This window comes from Alternaria arbusti (assembly GCF_024043155.1).
Source record: "Alternaria arbusti strain BMP 1465 chromosome Unknown scaffold_3, whole genome shotgun sequence".
Taxonomy (NCBI): Eukaryota; Fungi; Ascomycota; class Dothideomycetes; order Pleosporales; family Pleosporaceae; genus Alternaria; species Alternaria arbusti.
In genome coordinates this window covers 585,836-611,567 of record NW_026249943.1, presented here as the reverse complement: position 1 = coordinate 611,567, position 25,732 = coordinate 585,836, and the positions used below count along the sequence as shown (strand labels likewise).

Below are 25,732 nucleotides of genomic sequence, written 5' to 3'. Positions count from 1 at the left end.
ACAACTAACTTTATGCAGCGTAGCTCATCAGAGGTTCCAGTCCCAGAATCAGCCTGACAGCAGTCACTGTTTGGTGGAGGTGTTACACACTTGGGCAGCCTTAGAAGAACCAGAAGAGCTGTATGTTAGTCACAAGAAGCTTGCAAGAAATCAGGTCATGAATTGTTGAACTGTAAATATTCGACCAAGTTACAGTAAATGCATCGAGATGAATTTCTAAGGTATGAGGACTTCGGGATCTCATCAATCTACAGGCCGCAATACCTAGGTATCATATCGAACTCAACGACTGTCAGCATATACGACTATTGAACACATCTCCCGTTTATCTACGATTTCGTGGATTGCACGCGGCTAGCGCATGATATGATTCTATATGTGTCTAGCGAGAAAGAGACTATGCAACAAGAAGCTGCAGGTAGACGGACGGCCTGTTTTCTCGTGGATTTTACTCGTTTGGACGTACTACACACTTCAGAAGTATCGCGTGTCTACATCAATCATGCAACGAGAAGAACCCGTAGAAACATGCGATGCGAATTCTAAATGTGGCAGATGCCTGACGGATCCACCCAATCGTCTACACAACGCGAAAGTATGTATGGTTCTCTGATTTATCCCCATAACAGCCCCGTTCATGACGTTCTTCAAATCCATTCCTTGTCAGCCGTCTCTTAGTCCGCCCTTGGTTCATATACATAAGATGCAGCAGGCTGCTTCAAGTTGACCCTTCCGTACTGATAGCTCACTTGATTGCGACAGTAATTACAGCAGCGACAACGATTCCGATGACAGTCACGACGAGCGAGACGGTGGCGACGAAGATACCAATGACGGGGGCGTATTCTTTGATACAAGAAAGCCACGTTGAGCTGCCAGGTACTAACGTATCAGCCCTCGACGGTGTGTGCTGGTCATCAAACGGATTGGCATTGTGTGTAGGCGAGGGCTGGGCGCGTAGTGGTTGATGATGCATAGGTAGTAAGGTGTTCCGATTGACTTGTTCGGCTGCAGTCATAGTGGAAGACATGACGATTGGAATCCAAAGAACGAGATGTAACGACTAGTATGACTATTGCAAGTTAGTACATGGGATTGCCCAGTCAATCATGCCAAAGGAAGGTACCCACGGGCTTCAAGAAGATATGTAATGATGCTGCAACGTATATCCGGCGGTCAGCCTTGGGATAAAGTAGGTTTGCACAGCTGGGGAGAAATAATAGGATTACACTGAGAAGGGCCGGTTCTGTCCTTATGACTACGTGTACCAGCAGCATCTGCCAATGGATGGTAATATCACGAGAAACTGACCTAACCGTGTTAATGGTAGCATGCTGGCCAAACAGCAACGACATCCAGGTGATGGTTATGTTAGCGGGCGCCTCCGTTACACAGCAGTGAAGCGATCTTACTCTTTGCCCTAGATAACAATTGGCTCCACATTCATCTTGTTGCAAGAACATTGACAAGATTGTACGCCAAAGAATGGAGGACGGATTGTTATACATGCACCAAAGACCTGGCAAGAGTTCTAGTCTCGCGGTCCGGCTTTGTTGTGTTGAGACATCCGTATACTCAGCGCGCGGAAGAAAGTCAGGCAGAAGACTGGTTGAAGGCGTTTAGCCTTCTTCGTTATAGCTCAGTCGTATAGACCTGTGAACACTTAGTATATTCCTACACCTGTACATTCTGTAGCGGCCTAACTGTCCGGGCTTTGCAGGCGTTTGATTGGGGCAAGGCTGTGGAGTCCCCAAATACGAGCGCGCAATTCCGGAGCCAAAAACGCCACCGGCATGTCACGTTCCGGGCGCGTCGATCCTGCGAAAAAGAGCCTCATCACACACAACTCTTTTCCAAAGCATCTTTCTTAACAGAAGCCGGCGCACTGTACTTGTGAATAACTCATAGTATGTGTGGAAGTGTTCAAGTTTCTCCATTGTTTTGCACAACTTTTATTGTGGATCTTGCTCTGCTACACTTTGATACCAATTTAGCCAGTACCATTGCGTGAGCACTCTTCATAGATAGGCCCAGCAGCCTTCGCCTTTTGTTATACGTGCCATCTCAGAGTGAACAAATGGTCTATAGCCCGGAGACTCGGGTCAGCTCTCATCAATGGCTTACTTGACAGCAACAGTGACGATAGCGACAACAACACCAATGATAGTGCCAACGACTCCAACGACGGGCGCGTACTCTTTCACATGGCTGAACCATGCATTCGTCTGATCATGCGTTGTCACGCTATTGTTGGTACTCAAGACTGTTGTTTGATCGTGGGAAGGATGAATACCGAAAGCGGGAGGCTCGGTGTGGTTGCGTGACGGCAGGACGTGTGTAGGTAGAGTGGAATCAGCGTTGACTAGCTGAGGGGGTCGCAAGTCGTTCCTAGGTAGCTTGAAAGACTCGTTTTCCTGATCGACTTGCTCGACAACTGTGGTGCTAGTGGAGAATGGCATTGTGATGCGATGCGATGCAGTACCTAGGTAGCTGGTCTAATCGTGATCGGCCTCGTTAGTATGGCGCCATGGTCTATGGAGCCGTTGTTGAAGCTGTCAGAGGCCCGGGAAAAGCTACATACGTTGGTAGGAGTAGGATGTAATATATGTCGCAGCGCGTAGAAAAGAAGGAATTTCCAGAGTCAGGTATACTCCCCACTGAGATATAGTCGAGGACAACCTGCTCTTGTTTTCCCAAGAGCGTTTGTTCGGCACTGCGGAGTCCGTATATATATACTACTGGTAGTACATGATGGCCAAGTCAGACGCCTCTTCGTCTAACTGAAAGCAGCTGGAGAGATCGCACATCCTGACAAGGCCCATTGCGAGCCGGTGAGATACAAATCGAGCCAACCAGATGTACGCTGCGAGCGATATGTTGAATATGAGGACTGCAAACACGCATCCAAGTTGAATTCTGCAGGAGAGCTGTAGCAGCCAACTAGAATCCAGTATCAAGGCGGAACCGGGGTGCAAACCTTAGGTGTGAACGGACGCATGGCTTCGCCGTATCATATGCAGTGTGGGGGTTCCATAGGGAAAGACACTCAAGCCACACTCGATTTGGCGATGCGTTACTGACGCTCCTGTGGCATGCGTCTGGTGCGCTAGCCTCGTGAAAGCATTTGAATTGCGAAACAACAGCCTGCTACGAACGCCGCAGCCCCGTCTTGGGCGCATTGAGGCCTGACGGAAGGGAGAGTGGCGGCAGCGCGATGGCTCGCAGTTGACGTCGGCTGAAATGACGAGCTGACTGGTGAGGGATAGTGTCGTTGGCCGTCGTGGATGTATACCGGTATACATCGCCTGGGCAAAAAGCCTTCTTCATCTACAACCGCCAGGGGCTATACCCCGGTTCGCCTAGAGACTGCATCTCAGTCGGCTGCTGTGCTCCGTACGTCCATCATTCTTTGCTGGGCAACTTGCCTGTCTCCGACAACACCAGAACAGAGGTTGTGGTCGGCATATTGATACGAGTGGCTGAGAGCAGATAGAATGGCGACAGGGCGATGTACTCGTAGTCTACGTGCCGTTTCCGAGGTTGACACTCATCACGCCGCCTGCGACGCAAGACACTCGTGCGGGTAATGATCGGGGCGCTAGACTTGAAGAAATGCCTCGTCCCTTAGGAGGTGTGAATCGATAGTACATGCCTTGTTGGTCGCTATTCGCTACATCCGTGGTGGTAAAAGAAAAACACCGTCGCGTGTCGCGGCGACGCCTGACAACTGACCGGTGTGTCCTGACGTCATTCCTTTTAAACCCTCACAACAACCGCGCGATTCCGCAGCCGACATCGCCATCACCAAGACGCACCACTGTTGACTCTGTGAAAATGAGCAACTCAGTATAGATGTCGCAGAGGCGTGTATACACCGTTTTCTGATCAACATGTCCGTGCCAAACGGACCGTCCACCCAACGCCCTGACTCAAGCGACGTGATGCTACCGCAATGATTGACGGATTTAATTGCCGAACCCTCGCATCTCTATCGCCGATTCAATTTCCATACTAATTCATTCCATTTTCGCGCGAACCCCTCTCTTTTCAACGTCTTTTTTCTTGTCGCTACAACACCGTTATTCGTTGAGTACTTGCGCAATGGCCACTCGCGGCACCAGCGACTCCCAACCTCAAGAAACATCGCGACCTGACACCTCACTTACACTGCAGGATAGCCATGAGGTGCCATCTTGGTACGCGCATAACTCTTTTATCCTTACAGGCTACCGGCCTGTCACAAAATCTATCCCACTCTGCCTCCGCAGCCTACTCCAACTGCACAACGAAACCGTAAACATCTACACGCACCTTCTCCCTGGCATCTTCGTCCTCCTAGCCAGCTACTCATTCGATCGCTACTTCAATACGCGATTTCCTCAAGCGACATGGACCGATCAACTCGTTTTCCGCATCTTCCTTACCGCCTCCGTAGTCTGCTTTGGTACTTCGGCAGCGTATCATACGCTGATATGTCATTCGGAGGGGTATGCTAGTCTATGGGTGAAAGCGGACTATGTCGCAATCATAGGGCAGATTGTAGGATCGTTCATACCTGGCATTTACTTTGGATTCTACTGCGAACCCGGGTTGCAGAAATTGTACTGGTCAATGGTATGTTAACAGAACGGCGTTGATGAGATGTTGTATGACTGAACTGACTCTTCTAGATCGTCACGCTTGGAACACTGACAGCGACCACGGTCATCAACCCCAGTCTTCACGGCCCAAGATGGAAGACCTTACGCTTATCAACATTCATCGCAACGGGATTTTCAGCGTTTGCACCGATCTTCCATGGCGTGTCAATCTTCGGGCACGAACAGCTTGACAAACAGACTGGTTTGCGTTATTACTACCTCGAGGGTATTCTCATACTAATTGGAGTTGGATTCTACGCGGTAAGGCTAGCATGTTCATCGATACGTCCTCTTCCTCGAGACCGAACTCTCGTTGACTGGTATGACAGACTCATTTCCCAGAATCTTGGAGACCGAAGAGATACGATATCTGGGGTGCATCGCACCAGCTATTCCACGTCTTTATTGTTCTCAGCGCTGTGGCACATTGGTACGGTATCATGAGCGCTATGGAATGGAACTATGTGAACCAGCGCTGTCAGTGGTCCTGAAAACACTAAGATCTACCTTTACCCTCGAGACACATGCCACTCTTCCGCAACAACTATACACACCCGACTATCTCAATTCCCATCTTCTGCAAAAAGAGTAAAAATGAATAGACACAGCAAGACTCGAACTTGCATGTCCCGCATCACAACCACCCAGCGAAGCTGAGTCAATAAGCTTAAAGCTGGAAAAGCTTGGAGCATGTAGCTGTGCTTGCCGGGCGCCCGGCAACGAACTAGAGGGTAGCTAGAGGTTGCTGGGCGGCGTGTAGCTACTGTATGCGGGCGCCTTACCATTAGGCCATGTGTCCTGTGTGGGTTTTGATAAGAGACTGCGGAAATGATGGGTACCTTTAGAAAGACAGTGGACGGGTGAGATAGGTAGTGACTTTGCAAAATCGTAATAAACAGTCTTATGACTCAATTGTATGTTCTACTGTACACAGCGCACCTTAATTCTCAAGACATATGCTGGCCTCTCTTGATACCCACCATCACACCGCCGCCACCTACATTTCGCCATCGAAACCAACAAAAAGAACCCCAACCTGAACACAGTAAGACTCGAACTTACACATCCCGCACCACCAACCGCCCAGCAGGACCAACGAGCCAGCGTTTCCGCCATCTCACCTTACCCACCAGGATGTGCATCACGAAATAGCCTAGCAAGCTCAGTTACCAACGGTAGCGACCCATTTCCCCAATCTCGCCAGGCTTCTCGCACGCCCAACAACCAGCCTTCTTTGTTGTTATTCAATGGAGACAGAACCTCTAGGTTGCCCCAGTAGGCCCTTTTACTCCGGGACGAGAAAGCTGGTGCTTGATCAGAGCTAGAAACCAGCCCCGTGCTGGAACTACGTCAGGCGTGCGTTCGCTAGGTTTTTGTGTTGCGGGTGCTGTACCGATCGGCCATGTGTCCTGTGTGGTTTGTTGATGGTGTGACGAGGGAATGGTGGATATATGTGAGGGAAGAGTGGGATGGGGTAAGTATTGAAGGTAGTTAAACTGTACATTCTGAAATCAATCCATGAACTCACTCTATCCCGCAAATTCGATCATAATCTACACGTCCTCATCGTACCCATCATGCTCATCGGATCATCCTCCCCCTAACCCACGCCCCAAACCCCCCCTCATCAACACTCTTACTAAACGCAATCCAAAACGCCTGCTTCTCACTCACAGGACTCGCACACCTCTCCACCATCGCCTTCACATTAACCTCTTGCAACCCTTTAATCGCCATGACCTGCTCCACCCATTCCAAGTCCACGCCGCCGAAGTCGCCATTACCACCAAGCCACTCGTTCTTCATGCGGAGCATGGTGTCGAAGTCGGAGGGTGTGATGGGGGTGATGGCATCCCAGCCGTGGTCGGGTTTGCCGGAGATTACGTTCAGGTTGAGGGTGCGGAGAGAGATTGGGGGTACGGTTGCATCTGAACCGTCTCCTACAGCAGAAGACGGGGTAGCGAGGTATTCGCACAGACTTGCCCATTCTGCGCGGTCGAATTCCTTGCTGTATGGCAATGCCTTCTTCGTTATGCTTATATGCCGTATGGACGCTCGGCTTCTGGGTGTCAGGTCGGAGAGAAAGGGGACGGCGGCTTCGATACTGGTGTGGAAGGCGAAGGTGTATGTTGAGTAGAGGATTTTGCTGGCTTCGGCGTGGATTTGCTGGTTTAGGGATAAGAGGGAAGGGACGGTGTAGCGGAGGTGCGATGTGTAGGGCGAGAGGAGGACGCGGTAGGTTGTTGGTGTTGTAGTTGTTAGGAAGGGACCTTTGGGGTTGTCAGTATGTAGTCAATAACGTCGTTTGGAAGCAGTATCCTAGGCCACATCTCTAGGTTTGCCCCAAGCCTGTCATTCTGCAGACGTACCGGTTCTGATGTGGTATGTACTCCTTCGTCTCCACGTCTTCGGGCCTTGTGACCCTAGCCATGGGTCCATGGTTCGGACGCTTAATGTACAAGCATCATTGTTCGTGTCATCTGAAAGGTATGTATGAAAATCGGGGATCAAGTTCGCGACTGACGTTCCATTTCCGGTCGTGGGGGTCGTCGAGGGTAGAAGTAGGTACTCGTATATCATGAGACGGATCTCGAAAGGAAGGCGAAGTAACGGCGAGGCTGGAAGAGCATCGGCTTGGTAGGATGTTGATTCCATGGTGGAAGTTTGCCAGTTGTTGGATTTGGCGCGATGTGAACGGAGAGTGAAAAAGGTGCAAAACGTGTCGGGTCGCCTCCAAATACTGTATGCTCTTCCTTCTTGAAGTACAGTCGTCAACGTTTCTCAGCTCCTGCACTTGATCGGTGTATCGCTGCAGCCAACAACTCTCCAGCTGACCAAACCCTCAGCCAGTTAAACGCGACAAGACACACCACAATCGACAAAGACTCGACTCAAAAAGAAAAGACGCAGTCAATCAGCGCACAACGCAGACGCAACGTGGTTCTGCTTGTGTGCCCGACAGACCATCAAGGTGTTGCGAATTGGACGCTTGAAAACAGACGCGTGCACTCGCCAAAAGATAAATTCCGGCCAGCACCATGATGACCTTGACGCATTCGCCGAGGCAGCTTTGCCGGAAAGGGTAAGATGCCAGATTGCTATCCTTGCAACGGCTTAGTCGTGGATCATGGCGCCGGTAGCGCGCCCGGGCGTAGATAGATGGATCACGTTCCGAGACCGTTATCGTTGATATTGGCGGCGGTGAGCAATATCGGCAGCGTTGATTTGACATTTGACACATATGCCGGTGCCTGTATCGCTGTATATGATTATTGATCGCGCTCTTCGTCAATTTCTAATCTTAGTCAGGTACCGAGGTAGTCTTGTCTGGTAATGCAAGCAGCGACGTCTACACACAAAGACAACGCATAACGACATCCCGCAAAATCTCTCGTCATATCGAATGAGAAAAGCCTGCTATCGCGCAAGACCCTGATAACGTGAACGCACGCCGTTCCAAGGCCGGCCGACCCGCGATCACTTGCATAAACTGCTTTCTATCGGCCCTTTCGGAAACGACTCGGAATACATGCCCTGGCCTGAGCGCAGTGTGTCATAGCGCGCGCGATGGTCAGGAGAAGAGAATTTCCTTGCTTAGGCCCTGCAAAGTCTCCAAGTTTGCGTCAATGTTGCATGCGCGAGCAAACATCGGGAGATGTTGAAAGAAAAAAAGTGGAGGGAGGATCGCCGGTTTCTCGGCGGCCAGGAAACGGTACGTACCTGCATTTGCTAGGCCCGACCCTGTGCCAAGCATTCGACCTAAGTATCGTTAAGCTACGACAAGCACGACGTGAGGTCACCATCAAAGTCAAGAGAAGCGCAGTCTTGCGTCATGTTCAACGATATGCATTGCTCAGCTGTAGCAGCCCAACTGTGAACGCCATCGAGCTACCTAGATTTGCTCTTTGCCCCCTAAGTTCCCTAACCATACCCTAATACAGTAGATTTCCCTTTCTCAAAGTACCGGAGAAAAGGGAAATAAGCCAACTACAAGCAAAATCCAGAACAAAACAAGAATCTTTTTGAGTTTATCCCTCCCTTGCGGATTTACAAAACGCCTCGCGACTGAGCACGTAAGTTGACCCAATTGGATTTGTGACACGGAACCTTGGAAAAAGAGAGGATGCAACAGGAGAGGAACAAGAGGAGAAGAAAGGAGATTGTCATAATACAAAATCTGAGGCCTATCAAGCGTATCATGGAAACATGCTTTTCGTGCCATCAGCCAACTCAAAGTGGACGTGAGAAAGAAAACAATGACCTCGTGTCGTACCAGCTCATCATGATGATATGACTAGGCCATATTCCTCTTAACAACACGTCAAGCCTCTCAATCGTCCAGTATTTGCATAAGACGGGCCCTAGTGCTGGCCGTAGTTTCCGCCCCAACCTCCGCGGTTGTAGCTGCCGCCACCATATCCTCCGCCAAAGCCGCCGTAGTTGCCGTAGCCACTCTGCTGCTGGTGGTTGCCGGAGTTCTGGTGACCTAGACCACCGAGACCGCCGTACTGGCTGTTGCCGAGGTGGCTTGGGTAGTTACCGAAACCTTGCTGGGAGTGTTGGGGACCGCTCTGTCCGGGAGTGCTCTGGTTGGCAGAGCCGGGGCGACCAGGCTGAGCACCAAGAGCCGCTGGGCTGGGTCCACCGCTCTTGTAGTCGTTGGAGGGCTTCAGGGCGTCATCGTTGAACCCTTGGCTACCCTGCTGTCCGTAGGAGCTCTGGTGGAAGTTTCCTGGTCGGGTAATGGTATCGGGAATGGCGCCGAATGCAGCAGCGCCGGCAGTGGCGCTGGGGTTCTGAGAAGCTCCAGAGGCTGAGCGACCGTAGTCGCCGAAGCCTGCACCCATACCGCTACCGCGATCATGCAAAGAGGAAGCGCCGAAGCCGCCTGCATTGGCGGGGGACGACGAGTGCTGGTCGAATGAAGCCTGAGGAGACATGCCGTAGTGAGGCTGGTTGTACATGCCACCCTTTCCAAACGAACCATAGCCGGCTCCTCCCTGACCGTAACCACCGAATTGGTTCACGTAGTTAGCGTAGTAGGGGCTGCCATAGTACGGGTGACTGTATGGGTAGCCTGCGTTATGCGCGTTGTGCGCGTGCTGGCCTTGAGCGGCATGTCCTTGTTGGCCAGCCATGGCGGCGGGGTTGGGAGTGTTGTGTCCGCTGTTCTGAGCATCGCCGTATCGGCTCTGGGTCTACAATTCTGTCAGTATACAATGCGAGAAGATGTAGAGTTCCGTCTTAGCTGCTGTCCTTACTCTGCCCGTGTCATGTGCCATCTCTGCCCAGAGTTTCTCATTCACATGAGATGGTTCAGATTGGTCGGCATGATTATCGGTTTGGAGTTTGGCGAGCTGTTTCAGACCTTTAGAGAGTGCACTTACCTGTGGGATTTGACTCTGCGAATAAGCAGAGTCAGTAGGTCCAGAGCCAAAGGCACTGCCAGTCCGCTGCTGAGCAGAACCAGCTTCCTGCTGGCTTTGTGCAATGGGCTGACCGTAGCTTCCATAGTAGTTCTGGTATTGCGCGCGTTGTTCGGCAGTGAGGTAGTTGGAGGGGTAACCGTCTGGGGCAGACGAGAAGGCACCAGGCTGGGACGGGGCTTGGCTTTGTTGGCCGGGGTAGTCATAGTTTTGCGATTGGGAGTGGTTCGACTGCGGGATCTGCTGCCCGAATGGATCGTATGGCTTCTGCGGTGGGGCGGAGGCCTCTGATTGACCATACCTAGCAAACTGGTTGTATGGCTGGTTCGACTGAGATCCTTGGTTCTGCATAGCCTGGGATGCAAGCGGGTTCGAGGGAGACTGCTGTAGGCCGGGCTGATGTTGGGGCACAGGGGGCAGTCCGGGGGCCTGCTTTGGTGTAGGAGCGGCCTCCTGTTGAGGAGCATCTTGGGATGCTTGGCGGGGAGCGGGAGGGAGAGAAGCCCTGGGCTGCGCGACGGGAGAGTGCTGGGGCGGCTGTGTCCTCGTCTCCGCCTCTTCCCTGTCTTCGTCGACATCTGGATCCGAGCCGTCGCCCAATCCCATGCTACCGAATTGGACTGCTGCCCTGTCCACGGCGCGGTCTCCGGGCATGACCACAGCCTCCTGCTGCTCCATCAACCTCCTCTGGTAGCTTGCGCTTCGGTTCGGGGTTCCAGAAGTCGCCTTCAGTGCGGTCGTTTGGAATCCTCCAATAGCGGGGCGACCGATGGGTGCCTGTGTAGGACCGTTCAAGGGGGTCGCTACAGCACTTCCAACATCCTTCGAGCTTGCGACAGTGCTGAAAGCTGTCTCCGTCTTGGGTGGGATGGACGTGTCGGGCAGGTGCTCAACATTCTCTTGCGTAAGTTGATCTCCGGAGGGTGTGAGGGTGACATCAGGGGCACCATCCACACTCTTGTCCGGCGTCATCTTGGACGTATCTTCGGCGGTGATGGGCGGTGTCTGGACAGCCTCATCTGCAACTGGGGGTATAGGCAGTTCTTCTGCTTGCACGGCGGGCTCTTGGGCAACTTGGTGCGCGGGCGTCTCGTCGGGTACTTGTGAGGGCACTTCGGGGGCAGCAGCGGCGGCGGGCTTCGGAGCTGCCTTGGGAACTGCGGGGACGGGCTTGGGTGCAGCAAACATGCTCGCCCAAGTCTTCTTCGCGGCTGTCATAGTAGCCTCTACGACAGGCTTTATGGCTTCGGGGGTCGCTTCAGGCGCGTGTACGGTCTCGTCGTCCTGTTTGGTCTCCTTGGACTCTTCTGGCACCGTGGGCGTGTCCCATGCAGCGGACTCGGTAGTCGGGACTGATCCAGCAGCCGTACGAGGTCCACTGGCGGCGCCTCCACGACCGCCACGAATTCCACCGCGACCACGATCAGTGCCTCGTCCGCCACGGCCGCCGCGACCGCTGTCGACTCCACGACGGGCTCCGTCGGGCCGGCCACGCAGGCTGGACGCGCCATCGAGGGGGACGTTCTCCTTAGCCTTGGAGCGGGACCTGTCCTTTGCTTTCTTTGGGACTTCTGAGAATTGTGAGACGGCGCCTGCAGTGGTTAGTAATGTAATCACGTGCGTGTGAATCGTGCATGCAGTCGCTTACCCTCACTGATCTTCTCGATGGTAGTCTGCAGGTCGCCGTCAGATTCTTCGATTGCGAGGACGAGATCGGCGTCGGTCCAGTCGGGGAATAGCTCCTTCAGTGTGGATAGCTGTGACTGGTAGCGCTTCTTAAGCTCGCCCAGTTCGCCCTGGTCTGCCGATGTGTCAATGTTGGAGGACGCGCTGTCGCCGTTGGTCTTTCTGGGGCCCCGGGAGCCGTATGATGCCCTGCCGCCGCGGGCAGAGCTCCTGCCTCGCGCAGGCCGAGTTTGTGCTTCAGACATTGGATGTGTGTGATGTGTGGGCAAGCCGCGGGGGACTTATTGGGTGTGTGTGTGTATGTGGGCGGATTGGTGGGCAGGCGAGGTGATGATGTAGAGGGAAGGTAAAGTTGGGGAACAGCTAGAGGAAGCGACCACGTCGGCTTGGCGCTAGAGCTTCCAATGGCTGAGGACGCGGCAGGGTCGCGTTGACTGGGGCTGGAGCAGGCAGGCGGGTGTGCAGATGCGAGGGGAGGGCTGAAGGGCAATTGATCTACGAATAGTAAGAGTGCCTGTCCCAGCCTGCCGTGATGCGCGCGTTAACCTGTCACGTGCGCTCCCGTCGGGCCTGGTCCACTCTCGTCATCGCCTCACTCCACCACCGACCGATCAGGCGCCGCCCACGACTGCGACACCAACACGCAGCCATGCAGTCTTCCGCAAGCAAACGCGTACTGAGCACCCTCGCCTCCAAGATCCACCCGCAGCTGCCCCTCTCCCCGCGTGAGAGTCAGCAGCTGCTCTCGTTGCTGACCAACTCCTTCCGCGCCCACCTCGACCACGCCCACCCCCTCGCACCTGCCGAGAGCAACCCGAAGAAATCCACACGCGAGTTGACCATCAGCTATGGCCAACGCAATCCCTCCGCGAACCGCGCGACGTCCTCGTATGAGTCAGCGACTCAGCACATCGACTCCATCCTGACCAACCCTCTGTTTGCGGTCAAACCCCGTCGGAGGGGCTCAAGGTCTGCTGCCTCCGACATACTGAGAGAGCCCATCGTCTGGTTTGTCGATGAGATAGCTGCAGGTTCTGCCACTCTACCAAAGGCAGCCATGTGCCTCGAGCTCCTCGACAAGACCACGGGCCAAACCTCGCCACTCAAGGATGGCAGATCATCTGCAACTGTACTCGCCGAATGGCTCCGAACTAGCGGCTCAGATACCTCGAAGCAATTCCTCGACATGTCCATCTTGAAGACTGGACGTGGCAGTAAATTCCTAGACAAGTTGGTGGCTCTCTTCGTGGCTGAAGGCGAGACCACCGCGCTCTGGCGCTGGTTCATCCGGCCAAACGAACAACGCGTCAAGGAGACTGGATTAGACGTGACACGCATAGCGACCTTCAGACAACAACTACTGGCCAAGATGGTTGTATTCGCGGCAGACAACAGCTTAGCGAGCGGTCTGGCTATGTTCATGCAGGCCTTCCGCCTTGTGGAGAATGCCGGGCACGAAGCAGCCTACGATATCCTAAGATCCGCCGGTGGCCACCTGGTGAACCGGATCATCTCCAATACCGACGATATGCTCGAACCCGAGATGTATCAGTCGTTCCTACTGTCAATACCACGGTGGCTAGGGGAATGGAGTCCAGCAGTCGAGTCAATGCTCTGGCTACATCACCCTTCGACGCCCAGCACGGGCCCTGGACTTCATTTCGTCCAGAATCCTGCCGGCGCCATCAGATTCGTTGAAGCATCCCGGAGTCGACGGAATTTCCTTGTCCAGCTCTGCCTAGGGACCGCTCGGCAGCTGATGGAGCAGGAGAATTTTGCTGAAGCGCAGATCGTGATGCAGTTCACAAAAGATCATTTCGCTGATGTTGTTCTACCGAAAGAAGCAGCCATTGAGCAGCCAAAGGAAGAATCGAGGAAAGCACGCAGGGAACAGGAAAATCTGCGGTTGCTTGATCGCCTGGTCCTGACTTGACCAATCTCTTCATTCCATCAATTGTAAATAGCCGCGACTGAGTCGCAGGTACTTTTGGGCGGGCAACCCGAAGATTCCATGATTACTTATGTTTGTGTATAGGCCTTATGGTAGTGCACCGGGGTCTGGTCTGGGCGTGAGGGGGAACGCCTACAACCCGCGTCATATCACGCGAACTCACGATCACAATGATCTGCAAACTGCGAAGACATGATGTAATAAATCTCACGATCGATTCATTTCCATGAGCTGATCTAAATAAGTCTCTTGTTGACTTTTGGTATCGCTAAAAACAAAATATCGAAATATGCCGTATCATCGTGATCTCATCGCCCCGCTCTATGCCTTGAGCTCACCACCGTCGGTCTCCTCTGGCCAGACATCGTAGCCGAAGGTGTCCTTCATGTTGACGAAACGAGTGTGTCGTCCCTTGGCGACCTCCTCGACGGCGTCAAAGTCGGCCTTGCTCAGCTCGGGAATGAGCCAGTTGCTCTCGATGCGCTTAGGGGTGGAGCTCTTGGGCAGAACGACGTAGCCGCGCTGGAGACCCCAAGCAAGCAGGACTTGCGCAAGGTCGTAGCCGCTTCGCTCAGCAACTTCGTTGAGCTTGGGGTTGGTGCGGACCTTCTCGCCGGTGCTGGGGACCTGGTTCTGGGAGCCGAGCGGCGAGTAGGCGGCGACGAGAATGTCGTTTTCCTGGCAGTACTTGACGAGCTCGGTGTTGGGGAGGAAGGGGTGGACTTCGATCTGGTTGATCATGGGCTTGACCTTGGCGATGCTGAGCAGCTTCTTCAGGCCGGGGATGGTCCAGTTGGAAACTCCGATGGCCTTGGCCTTGCCCGAGTTGTAAATCTCCTCCATGGCGCGCCATGTTGGCTCCGGGTTCTCGGTGAGCTCCTTCTTGATGATGTATTTGCCGTCGGCGCCCAGCTTGGGCATGTGGTTGTCGTCGCTCTCCGCGGCAATGGGCCAGTGGACGAGGAACGCGTCGATGTAGTCGACGCCCAGGTTCTTCAGCGAAGACTCAAAACTCCACTTGACCTCCTCGGGCTCGTGCAGGTGGTTCCATACTTTTGTGACGATGAAAAGGTCCTCGCGCTTGACGTTGGTGTTTTCCTTGAGGAAATCGCGGACGGCCTCACCAACTTCACCCTCGTTCTGGTAGAACCATGCGCAGTCGAGATGGCGGTAGCCGGTCTTGAGCGCGGTCATTACGGCGGCGTAGGTCTCGCCCGATGCGCCCTCGCTGGCGAAGGTGCCGAATCCGACGGCTGGCATGATGACGCCATTGGAAAGCTTGAACGTCTTCTCGTTCTGGAGGGGAGCCATATTTGCGGTGTTTGTAATTCTTGGAGTTTGAAAGTGTATCTTGAAAATGTAGAGTAAAGATGAAAGTGGTCAAGTAAGTTTTGAGATGATTTATTCAGCGGCAACAGCGCGTGCTGGGACTGTGAAGCTACATATATCCAGCGTAACCTTGGTTGGTCTGAAATCTCTTCGCTCTTTCATCATCGCCCATCTGCTCGGACAGTCCCCAACCACGCTGCCGGCCGTGACCTCAGACCGAGAGATTCCGATCGCAGCAGCATCTCGCACGCATCGGTCCCATTGCGAAAAAACTCCATAATAGTCCCATCCAACAGTTTCGAATAGACCCTCAGAGTAGGCCTGCATCAGCAGCGATGACGTCGACGGTGGACTCAGGGTCCACAGCACGGGCCGAGCGCTGCCATTTTAATTGCTGGCGCGGAAGTTTTGCCGACCTGAGCTTCGTACAGGTGAAAATGTGGAACGATGTAGTCCCAATAGTCGTGCGGCTCTGCCGTTGTCAGCCACTCGTTTAAGCAGATCACTAGCTGCCTTCGCCCTAATTCGGCGAGCCGCGGTTACCTCGCCCCACCCATCCTTCGTCACTCCCACATGCTGCTGCAAGTACCGCCGCGACTGTCTGCAAGCTGCCTGCACCATCTACACTCTGCTACACTCGCTTCTACTGATTCCCACATGTCGCATACTTGGTGTATGCACGCCAACCGCCTTTGACAGGCGGTGTACCGTGCCTTATCTTCCGGCCGCGCTCTGCCTCCGGTCAAATGAGGCTCTGCGCTAAGCTTCCACGGCTTCGGCCAAGGGTATACAACGCGCATTCCAGGTGTTGTGGCGACTCACAGCACTACGCTGCTATCGGTCCCCAGTTTTCGGCGATAATACGGCGGTGACGGTATCCAGTTCTCATTCTCTGGTTCAGCAAACTTCTCCACTAGTGCTGCTATGCACGGCCACTACAGCAGTGTAATGATGTCGCGCTGTGGGTACAGAGGTACTTGTTGAACGCTCACAGTGCCAGAACGTGGTTGGTGTCACCGGCCTGAATCGGGATAGCGAAAAGCTCCTGCGAAACTTTCCAGAAGAGATTGGCGAATGATGATGGCATCTGGGGTTCATGGACGTCGCTGCCTGTCAGTGTGACGAGTGATGTGATATATAGCCCCTCCCCCAGAAGACCCTGAGACTGCTCTTTCATCATCACAACTCCACATCTTCAGCTTCACATTCAGCTTCTGAGAAGACTGACACTACTACTTTCTTCACTTGATACCCCATTCTTATCCCAACTTCAACCACCATCATCATGTCTCCCTCCGCTGTTGAGAACGAGGCTCAGACTACCTCCAACAAGGCTCCTGAGCTTCCCATCCCAGCTGACCCTCAACAAGATGGCACCGACAACACCGTCGAGGTCCCAGCAACCCGAAGTGCCATGGCCGACACCACTGGCTACATGCACAACCTCTCCCTCTCGCCTTCCATGAAGGAGAGGAGAGGATCCCGCAACTCCTTCGGTACCTCACTGCCCATCCCCCGTTCCAAGAGGCAGTCGAGGCTATCGTCCGTTCACTACCCCGATGGCCGTGGTGCCGCTGTCCGCCCTGGCATGCCCCCGATCCAGCCATCTCGCGACATCATCGCTGCCCAGCTTCAAGATCTCGCTGGCGAGAAGGTCCGCGCCGCCAAGGACATGGCTTTCGTCTTCGACATTGACGGTGTGCTCGTCCATGGTGACCGTCTGATCCCCGAGGGACAGCGCGTCCTTGAGATCCTGAACGGAGACAACGAGCTCGGCATCAAGATCCCCCACATCTTCCTTACCAACGGATCCGGTAAGCCCGAGCAAGCTCGTGTCGACCAGCTGTCCAAGATCCTCCACAACCCCATCTCGACCGAGCAGTTCATCCAGTCGCACACTCCCATGCGTGCCTTGGCCGAATACTACAAGACCGTCCTCGTTGTCGGTGGTGAAGGCTACAAGTGCCGTGAGGTCGCTGAGCAATACGGCTTCCAAGACATTGTCGTCCCCAACGACATCATCGCCTGGGACCCCACCATCGCCCCTTACCGTGTCTTCACCGACGAGGAGCGCAAGACTTCCCGCCCCCGCGACTTCAGCAAGGTCAACATTGAAGCCATCATGGTCTTCTCCGACAGCCGTGATTACGCCACCGACATTCAGATCATCATGGATCTCCTCCAGTCCGAGAACGGCAAGTTCGGAACCCGCGCCAAGGACCCCGTCTCCCAGCGCATTCCCATCTACTTCTCCCAGGGCGACATGCTGTGCCCCACCGAGCACCCCTTCCCCCGCATGTCCCAGGGTGCCTTCCGCATTGGTCTCGAGGCCATGTACAAGTCGCTCACCGGCGTCGAACTCGAGCGTGTCGTCTACGGCAAGCCCGAACTGGCTACCTACAAGTACGCCGACGAGGTCATCGCCTCCTGGATGGAGACCATTCACAACGACGAGAAGCTGCCCGCCAACATCTACATGATCGGTGACAACCCTGCTTCCGACATTGTTGGTGGTAACATGTACGGCTGGAACACTTGCCTTGTCCGCACTGGTGTCTTCCAGGGCGGCGACAACGACGAGCAGAACCCTGCTTCCTTCGGTGTCTTCAAGAACGTCTTCGAGGCTGTTACCACCGCTATGCAGAAGGAGCTTGGCGAGGACTTCAAGTTCAAGTTCGACGATAAGATGAACCCTGTTAACCTTGAGGGTGGCCAGTCTGCCATTGCTTAAGTGGTTTGATGGGACAAGAGTTGTTGTACATAAGCATTTTCCTGGCGTTTCATTTTCTTTTTGTTTCGGGATTATATCCTTGCATAGCGAAGCTTGCAAATCACTTTTATAGATCAACGAGTTTACTATACAACTGGGTCTACGGATTCTGGGTTTTCGGTTTTTATATAGATTACGATGAATTCTAAAAGTCTTCTACCTCTTACACGATGATTTCTATCATATGCTCAGAATGTGAGGACTTTGCTTATTTACGGCATGATATTTTGTCTACTACCTCTTGGTCGCTTGTTCTCTGCATGCACCAAACTCATCGCTCTGCTACATCTCTCATACTCAAGAAAGACTACTCATCATCATCATCTCCAAACCCCACTAACGCCCTCCTCAGCCTAACCTCCCTCCCCACCCCATCAACCTCCCACGTAGCCTTACACTCATACCGCCCCTCCAGCCTAACCCAAACATCCCTCAACAAATACCTCGCCAGCGTCCTACTCTGATACAACACGAACTTCTCATTTGTAGGACTGATCTCGTCTTCTTGCTCTACCACATCTTTCTTCTGCGGACGAGGACTGGCTAAAATAATCTTCCGGGGTGATATGTTGGGTTGGGTGGTTTCGGGTGATAGTTGGAGACATGGGTCTTCAGTCCCGATGGGTACAAAAGTATCCCAAGCCGGTACACCATCAACAATCGGAGTCGAGCCTGCTACCGGTGAAGCATGAGTGTCGTACCATAGTCCTGTCGCGCCGATCACGGCTTTGACGTAGAGGGTCCAGGAGAGTGAGAAGCCTAGGTTGCGGTAGGAGCCTGCCTGTTTGCATTTGTTAGCCTTGTCCTTATTCTCATGATAGTTGGTCGGAGTCGTCACACTGTTTCAACGTGGATGTGTGTAGGGGGGACTTACGATGACGGTATTCCCCTTCCGCCTAATCACGAAGATACTGCCTGCTTTGTTCCTCTCCACCTCACGTCTATACACGAACTCGTCCACCCGCGGGTCTAGGAACGCTTCTACACACTCCTTGTTTGTGTGACTGAGAATGGTGGCGATGGCGTCGCTGAGGCGCGGGTACGCGGCTCCGACCAGCAGGTCTTGAGTGTTGAAATACGCGTCTAGGTCGATAACATGGGGAGCGCGGACGGAATCTCTGCTCTGGTCGTAGTAGAAGTACTGGGAGCCGGGCAAGAAGACGGATGTCATTACTTTGTCGCAAATGTCGCCGGCAGGGTTGGAGTAGTATGTGTTTTGCAGTTCTTCCAGTTGGTCTCGGAGGTCTTCTTCTTCGCGGAGGAGGGCGTCGGAAGCGCGTTTTGTGGGGGAGGATGGGATGAAGGAAGTCAGTGTGGCGCTGAAGCGGGAAAGAGTGCTGCTATTCGTTGGCTTTTGCGGACTGTTTTGGCCGGGGGGCTTGAAGGTGGCTTTGAAAGTGGAGGAGATGTGGCTGGCGTCCAACTCGGCCCATTCATCGTCGTCGGGCTCCCAGAGCGGTTTACCCTTGAACGGAGAGAGGTCGCGAAGACTGGTTGGCATGGTATTAGCGATGTCGGGTCGTTGTGTGCGAGGTTGCGCGGGGAGGTGTGGGCTAGAAGAGAAAGGCGAGTTGAGGGAGAGCGTCGAGCTACTGGGGGAGCTGTCGAAGTCTTCTTGAGCAAACAGTGGTGCGATTTCGGAGCCGTGCTCTGTTTGCGCCTCTCCGACATCGAGATCGGATGATGGAGGCGGTAACTTTGCGGCTTGCTTTGGAATCTGGTCCGCCCAACTGATTGTCCGGGTGCGTCTTGAGGTAGGTCGTGGCGATAACGATTTCGGTGAAGTCGGAGCGGTCTTGCTCATCTTGGAGGCCTTGTATTTTCGATGCTCGAAGTCATTGCGTTTTGCACTGATGCTGTCTTCACTACGAGCGCGTAACAGCGCATTTCCCCCAGCAATTTTGGAAGGCGAGCCGGAGTGGAAGATCGATGTCAGCCCTGGAAGCATGTTCATAGAACTTCCCACCACATAGTACGAGGAGCCTGACGATGACAGTTCGGTCGAGCCTACAGCTACTGACCGGTGATCTTTAGCTCCATCTTCTCTACGGTCTGCCGTGTTACGACGAAACAAGGAGCTGAAGAAGCCTCCACTTTGACTATTGCTCAGCGAGCGCGGTAGAGTTGTCCTTGAAGATGATCTCGAATACCCAAAGAGACCTGATTCGAAGATGGACTTTGGCGAGCTGGGAGGGGTTGCCGTCAATGTTGATGATTGTGGACTTCCAGGCACCTTAACGCGTGGGTATTCCAAGTCTAGCGGTTTGGGTGGAATCGTGCAAGCCTGTGCTGTTACGGGTGGGAATGGTACAGGTGCGATAGTCTTCGTGTGCTGTAACGTGGGTTGTACAGGAGTCTTTGGGTCTGACCTTGCGAGTAGATCACGTAGCCGTTCTGCTGCGTCGCTATCCTGCATGATGGCGATCGAAGAGTACGGAGATAGCCGGAAGCTGAGCAAGTTGGTTGAGTTGAGGGTGGAGCGTTTGCTGTACTCGTAAGGACAAGGGGAATGAGAAAGAGCAACAGTGAGAGTCAATGCTCAACTGGACCTCCGTCACAAGAGCGACGGTAGGACGTAGAGGATTCACAGTCGCTTCAGCCATGTCTCTTGCGACTTCAGTGAATGGTTTCACAGAAATGGCAGTCAAGGCAGTAGGGCATCACAGCAAGCTAGTACCGTTGCAGTGACGAGAGTATGCGAGACGGGAAGTGCTTTGACGTTTACTATAAAGATTACACAGCCGTAAGTATAGAGTTGCTCAACCTAATAACATGTAAGTATATGTTCGTAAAACTGACAGATGGATCCATCGACGTCGTTCCGTAGTATTGCATATCATCTAAAGTGGACATCAAGTGAATCATAACGAAAACATGCCGAGTGGCTCGAGTGTCATCAAGACCAGAACCCGGTCGAACGCTCACAAAGCGTGCCTGTAATCGAGTCAGTACCTCAGCAACTCCAACATTTTTGTCCAGCCCTGCAAGCAGCCGCCACATGTATCACATCTATCCACGCGATGCTCGTTGGGAGTTGGTAGATTTTCGATTCATTCAGGGAGAGAACCCAGACTCTTGATATGTCGTCGTAATCGTAGGTCTCCACAGATCCATCATTTCCATCCCCCTCCTTCGCAGCGCTGCAAGAGCAACTACCACGCCATCATATTGTCCATACTCGTGAAGTCCGTATAGATGCCCATAGCTTTCGCAAAGAACTCCGGTAACCGAATAGAAAATGCCGCTTTCCCTTTTTCCCCGAGAGTTTGCTTGCGCTTATCGCAGACGCCTGGCCTCACGCTCGGACTCGAGCAGGCAGAGAATGTCGTTCTCGCGGACTGTGATGTCTCCGTTAGTATGCGGGGATTTCGGTCAGCAGGCAGGTAGAGCGTGCGTACCTGGGCCCTTGACGTTGCGGATGATGGAACGGGTCTGGTCGTTCATGAACTCGACGCGGCATTGGGTGACACCACCACGGGAGCCTGTGATTATCCGTCAGCCTGCCATTCTCTCACGTTGTGCATCCCCCAACTGTTGTATGCGCTCGTCTCGCAGAAAAGTTCGGGGTCTTCGGAAAGTTCGCGTACCGGTTCGGCCAAGGACACGGGTGACCTTGACGAGGTTGACGGGGGCCTTAGCAGAGTCCATTTTATGCGGTTGTGAAGTTCGACGGGAGTCGGTCGTTCGGTGTGCGGAAGAGCTAGGTTGGGCGTTCGGAGATGGAGTTGTCGCTGGCGATGCGTGAGAGCTGGTGCGAACGGTGGGCAATTTTGCAAAGTGCGCTAGCTAGGCGAGCAGGGGTGTGGCACGCTAGTGCCCCGTCCATTCACTTGGGCGTGCAGGCAACACCACCATCAACACCCAGAGCATCACGACTTAAGTAATCCATTCGAAATCTTGGACAACTGCAGGTGTTATGAAAGAGCTATGACTTGTGGCGCGACTTCCAAAGATTCAATCGTCGCAACACCAAGTGCCCACGCAATCATCACACACATCTCACAATGCACCAAGGACAGCAGTACTCAACGACATTTTTCATTCCATCTATCTAGTAAAGAAGCGCCAAATCGCTCAGAGGGGTATAAAGCGCCTTCCAACGCCTTGGGAAGTACCCGACCCTCCGTAGCTCTTCCAGCCATGCCCACCCACGTCCGAACTAGTCATACCGAGGATCGGCTTCCATGTAAACAAGCTTGCAAAATCTCAAATCCCTGAATGAAGGTGTGGAAGGATCTGAAGCAAGCCATATCATCAGCTGTCACCTACATGGCCGCAAACCTTCTCCTCAGTGGCGGAGGCGTAAACTGCGAACCGGGCTTCCTCGTGGCCTTCACAACCTTCGTAACAGTGTGCTTGTTCGTGTCACAATCCACTTCGGTCTCGGTCGCAGTGGTGGTCGAAGTGAAGACGTTTGCAACCTTTGTAACAATGGAAGGCTCGGGGGCGACGGTGAAAGGCTGAGAGGTGACGATAGACGGCTCAGGCCAGGTGGAAGGCTCAGGGGCCGCAGCACGGCGGCCGATCGGAGGAATCTGCCATATATCATGGCAGTAGCCGAAGGAAGGGAGACAGCCGGGGTTGCAGTGAGCGGCTGTGTCGCCGCAGTAGCCGTAGGGACTGCAGCAGGGGCCTTTCTTAGAGCCGTTGCAGGTGAAGCCAGTTGTACCGCCGCCTGTCAGAATGTGGTTAGTGGTGCGTTCAGGATGAGGTAGGCGGGGGAAAGACTTACATTGACCATTTGGAGAGATGATCATGCCATTGGGAGCGATGACAGGAGGTTGGACGACAGGAGGTTGGACAACCGGTGCAGGAATGGCCTGGTGGACGGAACCAGCAGCCTTTGGCTCCTTGCCAAAGAATGTCTGGACTCCTGGGCCGTCGGTACCTGTGATTGATCATCAGTAACTGTCCGAACGTTCAAGGAGGCCAGTAAACTTACAAGTCTCGACAAAGATATCAGCACCAGCCCAGCACATGAGGCTTGGCTCATTCGCGAACCCGCCTGGGCTAAGATAAGTGTTCACACACTTCTCCTCATTGCAGTACGCATATGGGCAGTCTTTCTTGTTGGGTACTGGGTTGATGTAGAGTTTCACACCACCTCGAATGAGTGCTGAAAATACCGTTAGTCTACATGTCCTCTCTACATCAAGGGGAAATACATACGACAATACTTCGGGTTTGCCGGCCCAGCATTCAGATCACAATCCACAGCACTAAGGTCATACCACATCTTCCCCTTGGATTCCTCAAGATTATACTCGACCTGAATGATGCCTGCAGGCCCAGTAACATAGTAATCCAGATCCCTGATCTTCAACGAGAGACCACCGCCGAATCTCTCTGTGTCGACCATGGGATGAATGACGGAGCCGCCGTTGCCGGGTACCATGCTGCGGGTGGAGTCGCCGCCATCGAGGTGCGAGGCTGGGGGGCCGACAGCCCAGAAGAAGATGTTGTACGGGCAGTGGTTGATGAATTTGACGTATTTGGCTGACGTGCCAAGGAAAGTGACGCTCAGGAGCGTCGCGAGGATGAAGAGGGTAAACTTCATGGTTGGGATGTCTCGTGGATGAGATAGGGTGGGATGAAATGAGGTAGGAGGCTCTGAGAAGAGCAAATTGGGAGCAAATCCCAATAAACTTGAGGATGAACGAGATGAAAGCTTTACAGGAAAGAGGAAAGGTACATGTGTGGTTTTATGGAAGAGCGATTCACCCTTGTTTTCTGGTCATCGTTTTCGTTGGGCCCTTCTCAGGGTATCATGGTAATGAAGGGGCGTTGGGGAAGCATCCCTTACGGCTTCACGAGATGCTGGAGGTGTGTTGATCGGGTTTCTCCGGAGGGGTAGGAACGAGCAACACGTGCGGTCACTATTGCTTGGGTATCGCATGTAGTCCCAGACACTTCGTGCTCGCAATCGAACAGACAGTTCCGAAGTTGACGACCTCATCTCTTTGCATGCTCTTCTGAGTATGGAATACAGTATATTCAATCTTATTCTCCTCACGCAGGCATAGAGCATGTTGCCGTCTGGGTGGTAGATTGGAAGTCGCAGTCGCGGAACAGACCCCGTTGTCGTTGGGACGGTGTACTGGTAATGTGCGTTCAACAGGGCTCGCTGGTAGTCCCTGGTACCAAACTACAAAGGCCGCTTCAGCACAACGGGAAAAAACTCATGCAAGGAGGAAAACCGAAGAGGGCTACTACAGTCTCCGTTAGCATAGAATCAGGCGTTTGTACAATCCTAAGAGCAATGTAGACTTTTGGGACAGTTTCTTCAAACCAACGCCATTTCAATTTTTTCGATGTCTTCCTATCTATTGGGTATCATGTGTTGCTGCCAAAGCAATTTGAGGTGGCATCTCATACAAGGAAGAAACTAGACAGGCCTGAAGCCTACATTAGGGAGATAATAAGCAAAAGAGAAGAGCCAAGGTCAATATAAACCTCGCGATTTTTTTTCCCTTGAATGGAATGAGGAAACCGTGCTTGCAATACTGATAATCAAGCCCCAATTTCGTCAACTCCGTCGCAATGCCGTACCGTGTAAATGCATACTTGAACGAAAAGAATAAGACGGTACAAAAATAACAATAATCAAGCTTGCGGAATCCTGGAGCGGTCACCGCCCTTGGCTATCCATTCCTCCTTGATGAGCTTGTCCTGCTCCAAGTGCATGAGCTTGTAGGCTGTGCGGATCGTGCCGTCGCTGACTTCGACAGCCAAACCAATCTCCTTTGGCGATTTGGGCTGACCCATGAGGTGGGAGACGAGGTAGAGACAGGCGCCGGCGATAGAGAGGGGGGAGCGTCCGGCTGCAACTCCGTAGTGGGCGACCTGATCCGCGCACTCTTCTGCGACCATCTGGACTTGTGTTCCAAGGGCGAGTTTGGCGCAGGCACGGGGCATGAGACTTGCGGCGCTGGTGGCTGTGGTACCTCCTTTCTGGTTGAGAAGGTTGACAGTGTCGATGACGGCACCATTTCCTGCAACTGATGGCCCGTTATTCTGGGACTTTTGTATAAAGGCCTCGAGCACCTTGAACGTACGGCCAACTTCCTTCTTGCTCACGTTGGTCATCTTGAAGATCTCGCGGAAACTGCGCTGCTGGTCGTGCTTTCTGCAGGCTATGAAGATGCACCCGGCGATGATAGCGTCTTGCGATTTGCCCTTGAAGAGTTTTGCGTCGTCGGTCATCTTGAACAGCATCTTGGCCGTCTCAGCGGTCGGGCGGCTGATGTTCTGTGAATCGCAGAGCGCTGAGATCTGTCCATACGCGGCCTGCAGCGCCTTGTTGACCTTGTCGTGGTTGGTCTTGTTAAGCGCGCGGCTCAAGTCCCTAGACCTCATACCGCCGTCACCGAAACTGATCTCAGTCTGCAGCTGAGAGCCGTGTAGCAGGGGGTTCGCGGCGTCTCCGATACGAGAGGGGTCGTCGTTTCCTTGATCTAGATACAGAACGCAGTGTTAGCACGAGTGTCACTTGCATTTCCTCCAAACAGGCAAGTACTTGCCGTCGTTGGAAAAGGTGCGCCACTCGGAACGCGTGTCTATAGTCCTCTCTGCGAGTACGCGACCGCAAGAACCGCAGATGGTGTCGCCGGCGCTGAACTCTTCGACCAGATTGGGAGGGTTTTCTTTGCAGTCGGGGCAGATCATGGCAACGTTCAGGTCTTCCTGCCACTCGTCTTCTTTCACGAGTGTGGGTGCGGCTTCATACACCTCGCCAGGCGACAGCAGACGGCCATCGGGGGCGTACGACATCTTCGAGCAGTTGCGGACGAGCTATAGAGTGTATTTCGTTATCTAGCTATTGCGCGCGGTCGACCGACACACTTGTAGGCTGCGTCCGGGCTGGAGCAGGATGAGCGAGTGCGGTGGTATGAGACAGGCTGCGAGACTGAAGGAAAGTCTGCGACGACAA

The 25,732-nt window shown here is 53.5% G+C and overlaps 10 protein-coding genes across 10 annotated transcripts; 2 read left to right on the top strand and 8 right to left on the bottom strand.

Annotated features, from left to right (window-relative positions):
- Positions 1-6,221: 6,221 nt before the first annotated feature.
- Positions 6,222-7,079, bottom strand: J4E86_002828 (uncharacterized protein; the record flags this gene model as incomplete). Its single annotated transcript, XM_051443385.1, has 2 exons — positions 6,222-6,910; positions 7,010-7,079. The coding sequence occupies 2 exons, from the start codon at positions 7,077-7,079 to the stop codon at positions 6,222-6,224; spliced, it is 759 nt and encodes a 252-aa protein (XP_051304880.1).
- A 1,922-nt stretch (positions 7,080-9,001) lies between these two features.
- On the bottom strand, positions 9,002-11,997 carry J4E86_002827 (uncharacterized protein; the record flags this gene model as incomplete). The annotated part of the gene is made up of 3 exons (XM_051443384.1): positions 9,002-9,838; positions 10,028-11,658; positions 11,715-11,997. The coding sequence occupies 3 exons, from the start codon at positions 11,995-11,997 to the stop codon at positions 9,002-9,004; spliced, it is 2,751 nt and encodes a 916-aa protein (XP_051304879.1).
- A 404-nt stretch (positions 11,998-12,401) lies between these two features.
- On the top strand, positions 12,402-13,685 carry J4E86_002826 (uncharacterized protein; the record flags this gene model as incomplete). Its single annotated transcript, XM_051443383.1, has 1 exon — positions 12,402-13,685. One exon carries the CDS (start codon positions 12,402-12,404, stop codon positions 13,683-13,685), a length of 1,284 nt encoding a protein of 427 aa, XP_051304878.1.
- Positions 13,686-14,024: 339 nt separating this feature from the next.
- Positions 14,025-15,014, bottom strand: GLD2 (Glycerol 2-dehydrogenase (NADP(+)); the record flags this gene model as incomplete). The annotated part of the gene is made up of 1 exon (XM_051443382.1): positions 14,025-15,014. The coding sequence occupies one exon, from the start codon at positions 15,012-15,014 to the stop codon at positions 14,025-14,027; it is 990 nt and encodes a 329-aa protein (XP_051304877.1).
- A 1,303-nt stretch (positions 15,015-16,317) lies between these two features.
- Positions 16,318-17,763, top strand: J4E86_002824 (uncharacterized protein; the record flags this gene model as incomplete). The annotated part of the gene is made up of 1 exon (XM_051443381.1): positions 16,318-17,763. One exon carries the CDS (start codon positions 16,318-16,320, stop codon positions 17,761-17,763), a length of 1,446 nt encoding a protein of 481 aa, XP_051304876.1.
- A 692-nt stretch (positions 17,764-18,455) lies between these two features.
- Positions 18,456-19,606, bottom strand: J4E86_002823 (uncharacterized protein; the record flags this gene model as incomplete). Its single annotated transcript, XM_051443380.1, has 3 exons — positions 18,456-18,474; positions 18,504-18,583; positions 18,677-19,606. The coding sequence occupies 3 exons, from the start codon at positions 19,604-19,606 to the stop codon at positions 18,456-18,458; spliced, it is 1,029 nt and encodes a 342-aa protein (XP_051304875.1).
- Positions 19,607-19,901: 295 nt separating this feature from the next.
- J4E86_002822 (uncharacterized protein) lies at positions 19,902-20,218 on the bottom strand (the record flags this gene model as incomplete). Its single annotated transcript, XM_051443379.1, has 2 exons — positions 19,902-19,988; positions 20,036-20,218. 2 exons carry the CDS (start codon positions 20,216-20,218, stop codon positions 19,902-19,904), a joined length of 270 nt encoding a protein of 89 aa, XP_051304874.1.
- An 860-nt stretch (positions 20,219-21,078) lies between these two features.
- RPS28 (40S ribosomal protein S28) lies at positions 21,079-21,450 on the bottom strand (the record flags this gene model as incomplete). The annotated part of the gene is made up of 3 exons (XM_051443378.1): positions 21,079-21,140; positions 21,201-21,284; positions 21,390-21,450. The coding sequence occupies 3 exons, from the start codon at positions 21,448-21,450 to the stop codon at positions 21,079-21,081; spliced, it is 207 nt and encodes a 68-aa protein (XP_051304873.1).
- A 617-nt stretch (positions 21,451-22,067) lies between these two features.
- Positions 22,068-23,359, bottom strand: J4E86_002820 (uncharacterized protein; the record flags this gene model as incomplete). Its single annotated transcript, XM_051443377.1, has 4 exons — positions 22,068-22,477; positions 22,535-22,690; positions 22,745-22,918; positions 22,972-23,359. 4 exons carry the CDS (start codon positions 23,357-23,359, stop codon positions 22,068-22,070), a joined length of 1,128 nt encoding a protein of 375 aa, XP_051304872.1.
- A 1,046-nt stretch (positions 23,360-24,405) lies between these two features.
- J4E86_002819 (uncharacterized protein) lies at positions 24,406-25,572 on the bottom strand (the record flags this gene model as incomplete). Its single annotated transcript, XM_051443376.1, has 2 exons — positions 24,406-25,256; positions 25,395-25,572. The coding sequence occupies 2 exons, from the start codon at positions 25,570-25,572 to the stop codon at positions 24,406-24,408; spliced, it is 1,029 nt and encodes a 342-aa protein (XP_051304871.1).
- Positions 25,573-25,732: the final 160 nt, after the last annotated feature.